At 55.5% G+C, this 13212-nt stretch overlaps 2 protein-coding genes across 4 annotated transcripts; one reads left to right on the forward strand and one right to left on the reverse strand.

The window, feature by feature from the left end:
• The first annotated feature begins 436 nt into the window (after positions 1-436).
• On the forward strand, positions 437-2391 carry B3GALT4 (beta-1,3-galactosyltransferase 4). 2 transcript variants are annotated; one of them, XM_081519987.1, is made up of 2 exons: positions 437-515; positions 978-2391. In XM_081519987.1, the coding sequence occupies exon 2, from the start codon at positions 1001-1003 to the stop codon at positions 2135-2137; it is 1137 nt and encodes a 378-aa protein (XP_081376113.1). In that variant the 5' UTR covers positions 437-515; positions 978-1000; the 3' UTR covers positions 2138-2391. The 2 variants fall into 2 exon arrangements, with proteins under 2 accessions (XP_081376113.1, XP_081376112.1); XM_081519986.1 differs by lacking the exon at positions 437-515 and adding an exon at positions 772-838.
• Positions 2392-2654: 263 nt separating this feature from the next.
• Positions 2655-12883, reverse strand: WDR46 (WD repeat domain 46). 2 transcript variants are annotated; one of them, XM_081519961.1, is made up of 15 exons: positions 12766-12883; positions 12472-12519; positions 12282-12362; positions 12035-12147; positions 11823-11910; positions 11622-11683; positions 10262-10366; positions 10006-10156; positions 9749-9884; positions 9334-9433; positions 3719-4032; positions 3486-3580; positions 3248-3343; positions 3014-3127; positions 2655-2933 (listed from the first exon to the last, which is right to left on the reverse strand). In XM_081519961.1, exons 1-15 carry the CDS (start codon positions 12832-12834, stop codon positions 2835-2837), a joined length of 1671 nt encoding a protein of 556 aa, XP_081376087.1. In that variant the 5' UTR covers positions 12835-12883; the 3' UTR covers positions 2655-2834. The 2 variants fall into 2 exon arrangements, with proteins under 2 accessions (XP_081376087.1, XP_081376086.1); XM_081519960.1 differs by having other exon boundaries at positions 12472-12666.
• Between the last annotated feature and the right edge of the window lie 329 nt (positions 12884-13212).

Raw genomic sequence — 13212 nt, forward strand, 5'->3', positions numbered from 1 at the left:
ATCCAGCCATCTCATCCTCTGTCGTCCCCTTCTCCCCTGCCCCCAATCCTTCCCAGCATCAGGGGCTTTTCCAGTGAGTTAGCTCTTTGCATAAGGTGGCCAAATTGGAGTTTCAGTTTCAACATCAGTCCCTCCAATGAACACCCAGGACTGATCTTTAGGATGGACTGGTTGGGTCTCCTGGCAGTCCAAGGGACTCTCAAGAGTCTTCTCCAACACCACAGGGCATGAGGAATTCCGGGACCTGGGGTGGGATCTGTGTCCCCTGCGTTGACAGGTATATTCTAGGGAACTCCAACACTCTTGGTCTTTATTAAAGCTCTACTGTTGCCACCCTCCACTACCAAAAGCAACCTTTTTCCCTAGCGGTGCCCTCTCTCCAGGTAGGCAGAGGGAGGAGCCGCACAGTCACCCTCGAGGGGGCGCCCTCGGACTTGACGAGGCCCGGCTCCCTGTTGCTGGCTGGCGGGGTGCTGGGGCTTGCGCAGGTAGCTGCCGAGCCAGTGGCCGGTTAGGTGAGTATCTGTGGGTCTTGACCACCCTACGTCTCCGAAGGCTGGAGATGTTGGTGTTGGTGACCCGGAAACGCTGAGCCCCGCCGCGCGGGGGTGGGTGTGGGGCCGCGCCGTGAGTACGGTGGCCGCGGGTCCAATCCTGCGTCCTCGTTTGGGGCAAAGACCCCCTTGCACCTCCCCCTCTCCCTCGGGTCTGTGATCCGCCGAGCGCGCAGCCGCGGAGCTGCCGGCGGGGCCCGCACACGCCACGCCCTCCGGCGGGGAGGGGCGGCGAGCGGAGACAGCCGGCCATGGAGCCGGGCCTCGGCGGCCGCGCCGACCAGGTAACCTCCCCGCGGGCCCCGCCGCGACGGCACCTCAGGGCGACGGCGCCGGCCGCCGCCCCGTCCCCGGCGTGGCCCGCTGGAGGCCGCTGAGAGTCGCGCCCCGCGCCCTCTAACCGCACCCGGTCTCTCCCCGCAGGTGTCCTCTGGCCGCGCCGCATCATGCGCCCCGGCCTCTCCCGGCGCCTGCTCCTGGCCGCCTTGCTGCTCCTGCTCATCTGGACCCTCTTTGGGCCCTCCGGCCTCGGGGAGGAGCTGCTGAGCCTCTCCCTGGCCTCCTTGCTCCCGGGCCCGGCCTCGCCCGGGCCGCCCCTGGCCCTGCCCCGCCTCCTCATTCCCAACGAGGCGGCGTGCGGCACGCCCGGCCCCCCTCCTTTCCTGCTGATCCTGGTGTGCACCGCCCCGGACAACCTGAACCAGAGAAACGCCATCCGGGCCTCCTGGGGCCGGCTGCGCGAGGCCCGCGGGCTCAGGGTGCAGACTGTTTTCCTGCTGGGAGAGCCCGGCTGGGGGTCGCGCGGGAGCGACCTGGTGTGGGAGTCGGCGGCCCACGGGGACATCATGCAGGCGGCCTTCCAGGACTCCTACCGCAACCTCACCCTCAAGACCCTCAGCGGGCTGAGCTGGGCCGACAGACACTGCCCCACGGCACGCTACATCCTCAAGACCGACGATGATGTGTTCGTCAACGTCCCCGAACTGGTGTCGGAGCTGGTCAAGCGGGGAGGCCGCTGGGAGCAATGGGAGGCGGGCATGGGGCCCCCGAGAAAGGCGAAGGCTGGAGATGAGAAGTGGGACGGAAGCCCCACCTTGGGGAGCCAGCCGGTGCCTCTGTTGTACTTGGGTCGCGTGCATTGGCGGGTACACCCCTCTCGGTCACCAGGGGGGAAGCACCAGGTATCCGAGGAGCAGTGGCCTCCCTCCTGGGGCCCCTTTCCTCCCTACGCCTCAGGCACGGGGTATGTGCTATCAGCTTCCGCTGTGCAGCTCATCCTGAAGGTGGCCAGCCAGGCACCCCCTCTGCCCCTGGAGGATGTCTTTGTGGGGTTAAGTGCCCGCCGAGGAGGCCTCGCCCCAACCCACTGTGTCAAGCTGGCTGGTGCCACCCACTACCCCCTGGATCGGTGCTGCTATGGGAAGTTCCTGCTGACATCCCACAAGTTGGACCCCTGGGAGATGCAGGAAGCCTGGAAGCTAGTGGGTGGCTCTGATGGGGAAAGAACTGTACCCTTCTGCTCCTGGCTCCAGGGGGTCCTGGGCATCTTCCGATGCCGGTTAATAGCCTGGCTTCACAGCTGAGAGAACCTGGGGGCCCAGGAGAGGGGTGTGGAACGGAGGGTCCAGCCAGCACCCCGCCACCTTCTTCCTCCCAGGCTGCCCCACACAGGTGCTCAAGCTGTCACTGAAGACAGGGACACAGCAGGGACCTGGGGCCTGGCCTGCCAGCCCCAGAGATGGTCGTCAGGAAGTCCCGCACACGCTGGTTGGTTCTCTCCAGCCACGGCAGGGGAGGGGCATGGCCCCGCAATAAATTTGTCTCTTTTCCTCTTTGAGTACAGTGTGGTCCGGGAGTCTCAGAACAGAATCCTGGGAAACCCAGAGGTTACCAGAGCCTGCTGGTGGGGAAGGCCATCTCCGGGGACGGGGGAGAGGGAGCACACCTCTCCCTGGAGGAAGGCCTTAGGGAGCTGGACAAGGCCATGGCAGCCGCAAGATGGGTGGGACCAGAGGGGAGACATGGCCCCCCGAGTCGGAGAGCAGCCCTCGGCTGCACGCGGGCAAGGGGACAGGTTCCCAGGATGGTCGAGACACGTTATCCAAAAGTCCACATTCTTTTTTAATACCGACCACCCCCCTCTTCACCCCCACCCCAGGAACCAGCTGTCCATCCCAGGAGGAAGGGGGCTCCCTGCTCCCTCCTCATTCCAGGGACAGGTCATTCCCCACAGGTGGGCGTGGGGAGAGAATGTTGCTCCCGGGCCCCCAGGAGCCTGACTCAGCGCACGAATCTGTCCAGGGCCGATGGCCGGGCCCCCGTGGGCTTGGCCTTCTCGTGCTTCTGCGGCTGCTGCTCCAGGCTCTGGCGGACTTTGTCCTGGGTGGGAAGAGAGAGGTGAGAAGCAGCAGGCGGGCGAGGCCTGCAGGACGCCTGGCCCACCCCCGGCGCCCACTCACCCTATGCTCCTGGTCCATGACCTTCCTCTTCCTCTTCACCAGACTTGCGGTTGAGCCTCGGCCCTTCTGCTTCGGCTTCGGCTGGAAGGGAGCTGTGGCGTCGGGATCGTAGCCCTGAGGGAGGGGATGGGAGTGAAAGCTGCAGCAGCCTCCAAGGCAGGGAGCTGCACTTCGGAGGACGCAGTGGGGACAAGACTCGCAGGTGAGGGGCGCCCGGGGGGCCCCGCTCCATACCAGCCTCTCTGCCCGTTCCTTCTTTGCCTGCTCCAAAGAGATGACATCGACCTCTGCCAGGGCTCGTGGATCCAGACAGATGAGCTCGGCGGGCACCTGGATGTGACAGAGAGGGACAAGGACGGGTAAGGAGCCATAGGAAGGTGACGCCAAAGAGGGACGGAAAACAGAGGCACTGCTGGGACCCACTCCTCCTCAGATCCCCGCCCCAGCCCGCGGGGGGCAGGCGCGTCCTCACCTTCTCTAGCAGCGCCTTCACCTCCCACTCCTGCCGCTGCTTCCGGCTCCTGTATGGGTTACTCTCCAGGCCGTCGAAGTTGGGTTCAGCAGCCCCTGGAGGGAGAGGGGACGCGTGGAACTGGAACCTGCTCCAGCCTGACCAGGCCCCGTGCCCCCCGCTGTCTCAGGGTCCAGCCCACAAGAGCCTTCATCGCGAGGTCACCGCTTGGAGCCCCAGCCCTGCCTGCTCACCAGGGACCAGCATGCTGGTGATGCCCCCGCTGTGCCCCACCCCCAGCACATCCTCATAGGGGCAGAACTGAAGGCCGTGCACGTGGCCTGAGAGCCGGTGCGTGAGGTAGGGCTGCTCAAGGCAAGGAGGGCTGGCCTTGCCCTGTCCTGCCCATATGTTGACCACGTCGCCCATTCCTGCTGCCAGCAGTCCCCGCTGGGAGAATGCCAGGTGCCCCGCTCCCTGGGACAGGGTCCGAGCGCTCAGAGGCTGGAACATCGCTCGCAGGTCAAAGAGCTTCAGCTGGTGGTCCAGGCCAGAGGTGGCCATGTGCCTGGGAGTGAGAGGGGGAAATTAATCACAGCAGGAAGCAGCAGGTCTGTTGGGGGAGAAGACTGATAAGGACGGGACTGCTGCCACCACACCACGCACTCCACCTCTTCATTTCCCTTTTATAGAGAGGAAACTGAGGCTCAAACAAAGGACTGGGGTGAGTGGTAAAGCTAGAATTCAAGTCAGAGTTGTGTCTTTACTGTTTTCTCACCACATGTGAATGAAAGGGAGGACGCATGCAACAATCTACACTCAGGTGTGAGGGTGCACTGCAGACAGGCACCCCAGCGGTCAGCAGGGGGAAAGGCTGATGGCAGTGGTCAGCAAGGGCTTCGTGGGGCTTGAGCCTTTCTAGGTAATACTCAAGAAAGCACAAAAGGATTGCTTCTTGGCCTTTTGGCTAAGATCTAGTGAGGAAAGCACAAGAGTGCTTCCCTGGTGGCTCAGTGCTGGAGAATCCCCCTGGCGATGCAGGAGACAAGGGTTCAATCCCTGATCTGGGTAGATCCCCCATGCCGTGGAACAGCTGGGCTTGTGCTCTAGAACCTGGGAGTGGAGGCCACACGCCCCAATTACTGAGACCCTCATGCCCTGAAGCCCATGGTCCGCAAGAGAATCCACCAAATGAGAAGCCTGCTCACCACAACTAGAGAAAAGCCCCCGCAGCACTGAAGACCCAGCACGGCCAAAGACAGATAAATACAGAAAGCACGAGGAGCAATTTGAAGACTGTAGCTGAAAACTGCAAAGGTTTAAATAAGACTCATTTTAAAAAGGCACAAGAAACAGAGATACACAGCAGGTTCAAATAAATGTGGAGACAGGAAGACGGTGGAATATGGCCAAGAGGAGACAAACTGCAGAGGATCTTGCAGGTCAGATGGGAGACCAGTAGTCCCCAAAATGGCTCTCTGGCAGTGACAGGCCACAAGGTGAAGACTGCATGGACCTGAGAAAACCTTAGGAAGCAAGGAAGTGATGCGCTAGAGGGCCCCTTTCCCTAGGAGGGTGGGCAAGGTTGGTGACCAAATCCTCTTGAAAAAGGGACTTGCCTGGTGGCCCAGTGGTTAAGAGTCCGCCTTGTAATGCAGAGGACACAGATTCGATCCTTGTTCTGGGAACTAAGATCCCACATGCCATGGAGCAACCAAGCCTGCTCAGCACAACTAGAGAGGCCCTATGTGATGCAGCTAAGACCCGCTACAGCTAAATTTTAAAAAAATTGTCAAAAATCCTCTTAAGGACGTGTGTACCACGTAAGACATTTACTTTCAGACACTGGAGTTTCTATGGATGTTCAAGTTGCTCAGAGATGCTGAAGCGGGGCCAGCCAGGTCAGGGCATGTCTGTTTGCCAGAAGCCAAAGACTCACATTTTAACCTTGACTGTGAGCCCAGGAAGAAGACACTAAGGAGCTCCTCTGAGCAGAGACTTGGCCTGTGATGGGACTGATGCAAGCCCTAGCTGGATACCTGTCCTGACAAGACAGACAGGGCCCAGCTCCACCCGAGAGAGAGGTCATGAGCTCAAACCAGGACTTGCTGAGGTCTCCTGGAACACAGGTCACAGCCTTCACTGAGCTAACAACTCAAAAGCACCCGCTGGCTCCTGCCCCCACACCCACCTCTGGGATCCTCTGTGCAGACGCCCACCCAGCAGCCAGATGGGCATCCAGACCATGCCACCATGCTACTGAACTTGCAGGAAACAGTTCAACTCTGAGAGTCCAGTCCAATCCTAATGCAAGCTTCCAGAAAGCCTGCTGAGGACGACAGCCCGCGTCATCTCTGGAGCCCCTGTGGCCCGTCTGAGGCAGCCCTGAGGAGGACCAGAGCGATACAGGGGTGGGCCTAAAGTCAAGGGCCAGAGCTGTTTGGCTTTGGGCTGTTGGCCAAACCTCTGTGAACAACTGATGGAGCCCTGAGCAGAAGCAGCTGACCCAGGCAGCCCAGGGAAGGTCAAGTCCAGCTCGGGTCCAGGGGCCCACAGAAGGCAGAAGGCCCTGGGACAGGCCCCTACTCTCTTAGAGCCAGACTGGCACAGACATGGAGTAAAGGGGCAGAACCAAACCACTGATCCCCAAAGACACAACTAGGGGGTTCCCGGGGGCCTGAGCAGTCAGCGGGCTTTCCTTAGTCGACAGCCGTTGGGCTTCCACGTCCTGACTTCCTGAGCGGTGGTATACGTGGGAAAAAGTATTCTCACAGCAGCACCCAGGACACGCTAAAAGAAGGAAGAGCCAGAGGCTGGCACTGTGAAATGGCAAGAATGGCAAGCAGCAGACCTTGGAGGGGAAAAGCAGCCAAGACTGCACAGGTCCTGAGCGGTAATGAAGTGATGCAGCCAAAACCACCAGCAGGGCCTGGGCTCCCGAGGAGCACTCAGCCAACAGTGCTTCTGCGTCTGCCGTGACCGATGGCTGAAGCTATGTGGACAGCTAGTGTCCAAGATGTTGTGTTCTGGGTGAGGGCAATGTGGCAGAAAGGGAGCAAGCCAGGAGGAGCTGTGGGAGGGGGTGAAGCATCCGGCGATGGACGCGGTATAAGGGGGTGGGGTGATGGGACACGACTGAGTAGAACCTGAGTGCTTCACCCAGCCCATCAACTCATCACCTGTTTTTGTAAATAAAGTGTAACTGGAACACCCCACCAGGGCAGATTCATCCTTATACCCCCAGAGCCTTACTCCAGAACCCAGCCTACAGCTGGCACCCAGTGAATGCCTGATGGATGAAAGAATTTGAGAAAAAACACGTGGGAACTTGTGGGAAAGAGAGTCTGCCAGATCCAGACATACCTACAATAGAAAGCAGACAAAACAGCTGTGGAAACGCAAACAGTCTCTCAGGAAGCAGGGACGTTCAAAGCGGATCGGCCACCCCAAAGCCCTCACAGCACCAGCCACACCTAAAGAGAACAGTTGTCTCTGACGACGATGATGAAACGGCACTCCCCACCTACCAGGCACCAGGTGCGACTCTGAAGACCTTAACTGCAGTTCACAGCAACAACAGTTTCCTAATTGAAGGCCAAGCTTGGCAAACTACGGCCCATGAGTCAACAAAACCAGCCCACCACTTTCTGTAGAGCCTACAAGCTCTACAGAATGGTTTTCACATTTTTACGTGGTTGGGAAAAAAATCAGAAGAAATATATTTCAAGACGTGAAAATTATTTGAAAACTCCAGGGTAAGTGTTCATAAATAAAGTCATACTGGGACACAGTGATAGAGAGTTCCAGATAAACATCTACTCCTGCTTTATTGACTATGCCAAAGCCTTTGACTGTGTGGACCACAATAAACTGTGGAAAATTCTGAAAGAGATGGGAATACCAGACCACCTGACCTGCCTCTTGAGAAACCTGTATGCAGGTCAGGAAGCAACAGTTAGAACTGGACATGGAACAACACACTGGTTCCAAATAGGAAAAGGTGACACCACTCTTATGGCAGAGAGTGAAGAAGAACCAGAGAGCCTCTTGATGAAAGTGAAAGAGAAGAGTGAAAAAGTTGGCTTAAAACTCAACATTCAGAAAACTAAGATCATGGCATCTGGTCCCATCACTTCACGGCAAATAGATGGGGAAACAGTGACAGACTTTATTTTGGGGGGCTCCAAAATCACTGCAGGTGGTGGTGACTGCAGCCATGAAAGTAAAAGATGCTTGCTCCTTGGAAGAAAAGTTATGACCAACCTAGATAGCATATTAAAAAGCAGAAACATCACTTTCCCAACAAAGGTCCATCTAGTCAAAGCTATGGTTTTTCCAGTAGTTATGTATGGATGTGAGAGTTGGACCATAAAGAAAGCTGAGCACCAAAGAATTGATGCTTCTGAACTGTGGTGCTGGAGAAGACTCTTGAAGAGTCCCTTGGACTGCAAGGAGATCCAACCAGTCCATCCTAAAGGAAATCGGTCCTGAATATTCATTGGAAGGACTGATGCTGAAGCTGAAACTCCAATACTTTGGCCACCTGATTCCAAGAACTGACTCATTGGAAAAGACCCTGATGCTGGGAAAGATTAAGGAGAAGAGGATAAAGAAGAGGAGCAGGGGATGAGATGGTTGGATGGCATCACTGACTCAATGGGCATGAGTTTGAGTAAACTATGGGAGTTGATGATGGACAGGGAGGTGTGCTGCAGTCCATGGGGTCGCAAAGAGTCGGACACAACTGAGAGACTGAACTGAACTGGAACACAGCTACACTTACTTGGTTACTTATTCTGTGGCTGCTTTTTGTGCTAAGATAGCACAGCATGACAGTCAAGCAGACACCACATAAAGCATCTTATCTCTTTGTACTGCTGCCTAGCACACTATAATCTCAGTGACACACATATCACTTCAGAGCATTTCAAGCACTATCCATCTTATCATCTGTGTGAAAAGATGTTTGCAAAGATAAAATACTCAAAAGTGAAAGTGTTAGTTGCTCAGTCGTGTCTGACTCTTTGTGACCCTGTGGACTGCAGCTCACGGGGCTCCTCTGTCCATGGAATTCGCCAGGCGAGAATACTAGAGCGGGTAACCATTCTGTTCTCCAAGCGATCTTCCTCACCGAGGGATCAAACCCGGGTCTTCTGCATTGCAGGCAGATTCTTTACCGTTAGAGCCACCAGAGAAGCCCAAAATACCCAAAACCTCTTCACAAATTGGCAGCTGTAGATAAACATTTGCAGTTGAGTTGGATGATTTGGAACACTAACTCTGAACCTCAACTAAACTAAGTGCTATGTTCAAAGGCAGGAATTCAGGGATTTCCCTGCTCTCTACAATTCCAATGCAAGGGGGGGCGGGTTCCATCCCTGGTTGGAAAACTTAAGATCCCGCAAGCCACACGGCATGGCAGAAAAACAAACAAAAACAGGAATCCCATTCTTTCCAAGAGTAGACCTATATTACACAAATGTTGCATTCAATTGTTTTTCTCATTTCATTGCTTAACAATTTCCCATCCATTGTTTCTTCTCTTGTTATTTAAGAACCTACATAAAACACTCAGTTGTGCTCTGTTACTGACAAAGCCTAAGATATTTACTATCAGGCTCCTTACAGAATAAGTCTTCTGGCCCTTGAGCAAGATACTCATATCCCCAATCTCAGGGTGAAGACTGTGTACACCGAGGTCACCTAACATGCCTGCCAACATGGTTGGTCACAGATAACACCAAGATTTAAACCCAAGCAGCTTGGGTGCAGAGTCTGTGCTCCCAAAGGCACACTGCCTTTGAGGACTTTCTCTCCAGCTGAGACAGCCCCCACCCCCTAGCACCTCAGGCCCAAACAATTGACTTACGTGCCTGTAGAATCTACTGCCATAGCCCGGACTCCACCTCGGTGACAGAGAATCTTTGCCAGTGGCTCCTTCATGGCTGGGCTCCATAAAGACACAGTCCCTGGGCATCAGAGGAGAAGAGAAGTTACTAATAGGGCGCTGAGGTGATTAAACCTGCGAAAGAGGGGGATTCAGGGCCAAGAGGTAACGAAAGAGGGGAGGAGAGGGGCAACCCGAAGGGACTCGTTAAGTACAAACATAGACAAAAAGCTGGGGCATTCCCTGGTGGTCCAGGGGTAGGACTCAGAGCTTTCACTGCTCTGGGCCAAGGTTCAATCCTCGGTCAGGGAACGAAGATCGTACAAGCCACGTGGCATGGCCAAAAAAAGAAAAGCAAGACAGGATGGTGAAGGTTAAAGTTCTGCCAGGGACCAACCGTTACTGTGTCCGAGATGGATGACGGCGTTGTAAGGGTTCTGAGTCATGACGCTGAGCCGTCCAGCCCGAGCATTCAGAGCTGCCACGATCTTTCCCACGGACACATCCAGGTAGGTCAGAAAGCCTGTCTCTGACTGTATGAGAGAGAGAGGGAAGGAGGCCGGGTTGGCCTCTGTCCTCCCCCTACTGGGACCCCAGGGGAAGGTCGGTCTTCTCAGGGCTGCCATCCAGTCCCTGTACTCTGCAGTCACTCACAGCTGTGGCCAGGAGGAAGTGGAAAGGCAGGAACTCAAGTTGGGTGACTCGGTCACAGCGGCGGATGCAATGGAGCTCGATGCCCTGGTTGTCGTAAATATGAAGCCAGCGGTTCTGGGCGACAGCGAGCAGTGCCTCAGAATGCAGAAACCTGAGGGGCCGGAGGAGCAGTGCCATGTGAAGGGGAATCACCGGCTGTCGTTCGACCAGTGATGGGCTGCCTCATCCCCACCGGCCGCTGACCGAGGCCACTGACCGGACGTCCCGCACTGCCTCCATGACGTTGATCTCACACATGAGCTTCTTTGTTACCCAGTCGAGGGCAGCCACATGACCCCGGCGTCCTCCAAAAGCCAGGTGTCTGTTGGAGGTGGAGGACAGGCAGGGTGTCAGTACAAGGAGTGGGGGGGCGGGAGGGGGGGGAGCCCAGACTCAAGGGTCTGTCCCATGCCAGCTCCTCCTCTCCAGGTGAGAGGAGAGATGTTGCCATGCACACTCATCACACATGCAAGCAAATAATAAGACCCTCCCCAAGTCAACAACCCAGATGTACACTGCTATGGCTGAGATGGGCTAGGCTAAAGTCACTGGGAATACCAGACCATCTGACCTGTCTCTTGAGAAACCTGTATGCAGGTCAGGAAGCAACAGTTAGAACTGGACATGGAACAACAGACTGGTTCCAAATAGGAAAAGGAATACGTCAAGGCTGTATACTGTCACTCTGCTTATTTAACTTATATGCAGAGTACATCATGAGAAATGCTGGGCTGGAAGAAGCACAAGCTGGAATCAAGATTGCTGGGAGAAATATCATTAACCTCAGATGTGCAGATGACACCACCCTTATGGCAAAAAGTGAAGAAGAACTAATGATCCTCTTGATGAAAGTGAAAGAGGAGAGTGAAAAAGTTGGCTTAAAGCTCAACGTTCAGAAAACTAACATCATGGCATCTGGTCCCATCACTTCATGGGAAATAGATGGGGAAACAGTGTCAGACTTTATTTTTTTGGGCCCTAAAATCACTGCAGATGATGATTGCAGCCATGAAATTAAAAGACACTTACTCCTTGGAAGGAAGATTATGACCAACCTAGATAGCATATTGAAAAGCAGAGCCATTACTTTGCCAACAAAGGTCCATCTAATCAAGGCTATGGTTTTTCCAGTGGTCATGTATGGATGTGAGAGTTGGACGGTGAAGAAGTTGAGCGCTGAAGGATTGATGCTTTTGAACTGTGGTGTTGGAGAAGACTCTTGAGAGTCCCTTGGACTGCAAGGAGATCCAACCAGTCCATCCTAAAGGAGATCAGTCCTGGATGTTCATTGGAAGGACTGATGTTGAAGTTGAAACTCCAATACTTTGGCCACCTCATGCGAAGAGATGACTCATTGGAAAAGACCCTAATGCTGGGAAGGATTGGGGGCAGGAGGAGAAGGGGACAACAGAGGATGAGATGGCTGGATGGCATCACCGACTCGACGGACATGGGTTTGGGTAGACTCTGGGAGTTGGTGATGGACAGGGAGGCCTGGCGTGCTGCGATTCATGGGGTCGCAAAAAGTCGGACACGACTGAGCGACTGAACTGAAAGTCACTGGAATTCAACCTTACCTTCCAGTTCTAGAGTAATTTAGCCTGTAGGGTCCAAACTGCCTCAAGTTCAAGTCAAAATGCTGGAAAAGGGAACAGTGAAAAAAAGAAAAGAAAAAAGAGAGTTGGTTCCTTTCAGGAATTTTCTCTTCTAGTCCGCATTCCCATTTTACTCTGTGCCATCAGTCCACCCACTGGCCCCTCTTCCAGTCTCAGGCTCACTTTGGCTGCACTTGCAATGTCCACAGCCTCCGCGATGTCAGCCTGGCGAATCTTTGCCGTGTCCTCCCCATCCTCTCCTTCCAGAAACCTGCAAATGAGCGTTATGGTTGCATTAAAGCTTCCTAATAAGAAGTGGGTGTCCCAGCATCACAATCAGAAATGAGAGCCCCATAAAGCAGGGGTTGGGGAGGCCCACATTAGGGTCCACTCACCCAGGTTCCTCAGCAAGCAGAAGCTCAAATCGAGCAGCTCTGACACTTGCTTCCTCTTCTTGTGCTTCAGCCGCCACAAGTCGGCGTCGGGTCTTGGTCTTCGGATGTGGTACCTACAACATCGGTGGTGCGGATGGCGTGGGAGAAGGACCAAGGGATGTGGGGGTCACAGGACAGCACCGCCTCCATTCAGCTCACCCAGACACTCCCTCCTGCAACCGCTCCCCACTCTCCGACTAGTCCTCACCTCCTTAGATTTGTCAATGCGACAGTACTTCTGAACCACCTCCACACTGACGGGGGCGGGGCCTGCAAATGGGTCCTGGGCCTGCGGCAGGGAGGAGGCAATTAACAAACAGGCTCGAGCTGACCCCAACCCCGCGACCCTCAAAGCACAAGGCGACTTGCCTCGGCATCCCGGCAGGTCCCAGGCTCACCCCAGATAAGCTCCGCTGAGGCCCCGGACTCTTCAGTTCTCGGGGCTTCTTGGAGAGCCGAAACTTCTTTGAGGTGTCATTTTTCTTTGGCTTCTGGGGGCAGAGCTCTCGATTCCTCTTCCGTTTACGAGGGGGACCTGGAGAAGCTCCGGCAGCTGTCCCAGTGGTCTCTTGCTCCCAGTATCGCCGCGGTTTCTACCAGCAGAGCAGTATCCCTCGTATTCCGCTGCCCTTCCCCCCGCTCCTCCAACCCCGCAACTAAAAACTTCCTTTCCACCCCAAGGAGGTCCCTACCTTCTTCTGCGCCTGCAGTCTGTCCTTCTTGGGTGGGACATTACTGCCCGGCTTGGGGACTGTCTCCATCTAGCCCACTCGAACCACGATCCACGTGCAAACTCCTCTCCACAGTCCCACAGTCGGATGGAAAGCTCCCGGAAGTCCTCCGGGCCTCATCCAATCCGGGCCGCTCCAGGTCTGAATCCTCCTCGGCGCCATCTTTAATAAGGGCGCGCTCTCCACTGAGGGGCGGGGCCAAGGCCCCCAGTGCGGCAACTTATGCCCAAGTGATGAAAGGTGGGCAGTCCGAGGCCAAGACCCAAGCAACCGTGCAGTTTCTTTTCCCATCTCGGTTTCTCCATCTTGCCTTAAATCCTTCCGAGTCTGGTCTTTTTAGCAGGACGCCACTCTTTGACCATGTTAGAACTACATTTCCCGGCGTGCATCGGCCGACAGCTTCCGGCG

Source organism: Giraffa tippelskirchi, chromosome 8 (genome assembly GCF_054371585.1).
Source record: "Giraffa tippelskirchi isolate mGirTip1 chromosome 8, T2T-mGirTip1v1.2.pri, whole genome shotgun sequence".
NCBI lineage: Eukaryota > Metazoa > Chordata > Mammalia > Artiodactyla > Giraffidae > Giraffa > Giraffa tippelskirchi.

What these genes read in the sequence shown, in the direction of transcription:
- B3GALT4 (XM_081519987.1), top strand. Translation starts at nt 1,001, where the DNA reads ATGCGCCCCGGCCTCTCCCGGCGCCTGCTCCTGGCCGCCTTGCTGCTC.
- WDR46 (XM_081519960.1), bottom strand. Translation starts at nt 12,834, where the DNA reads ATGGAGACAGTCCCCAAGCCGGGCAGTAATGTCCCACCCAAGAAGGAC. An exon ending in AATTACTCTAGAACTGGAAG is followed by an intron (nt 10,367 to 11,621) that starts GTAAGGTTGAAT and finishes CACCTCCAACAG; the next exon opens with ACACCTGGCTTTTGGAGGAC. An exon ending in AGGAACGGGCAGAGAGGCTG is followed by an intron (nt 3,128 to 3,247) that starts GTATGGAGCGGG and finishes CCCCTCCCTCAG; the next exon opens with GGCTACGATCCCGACGCCAC.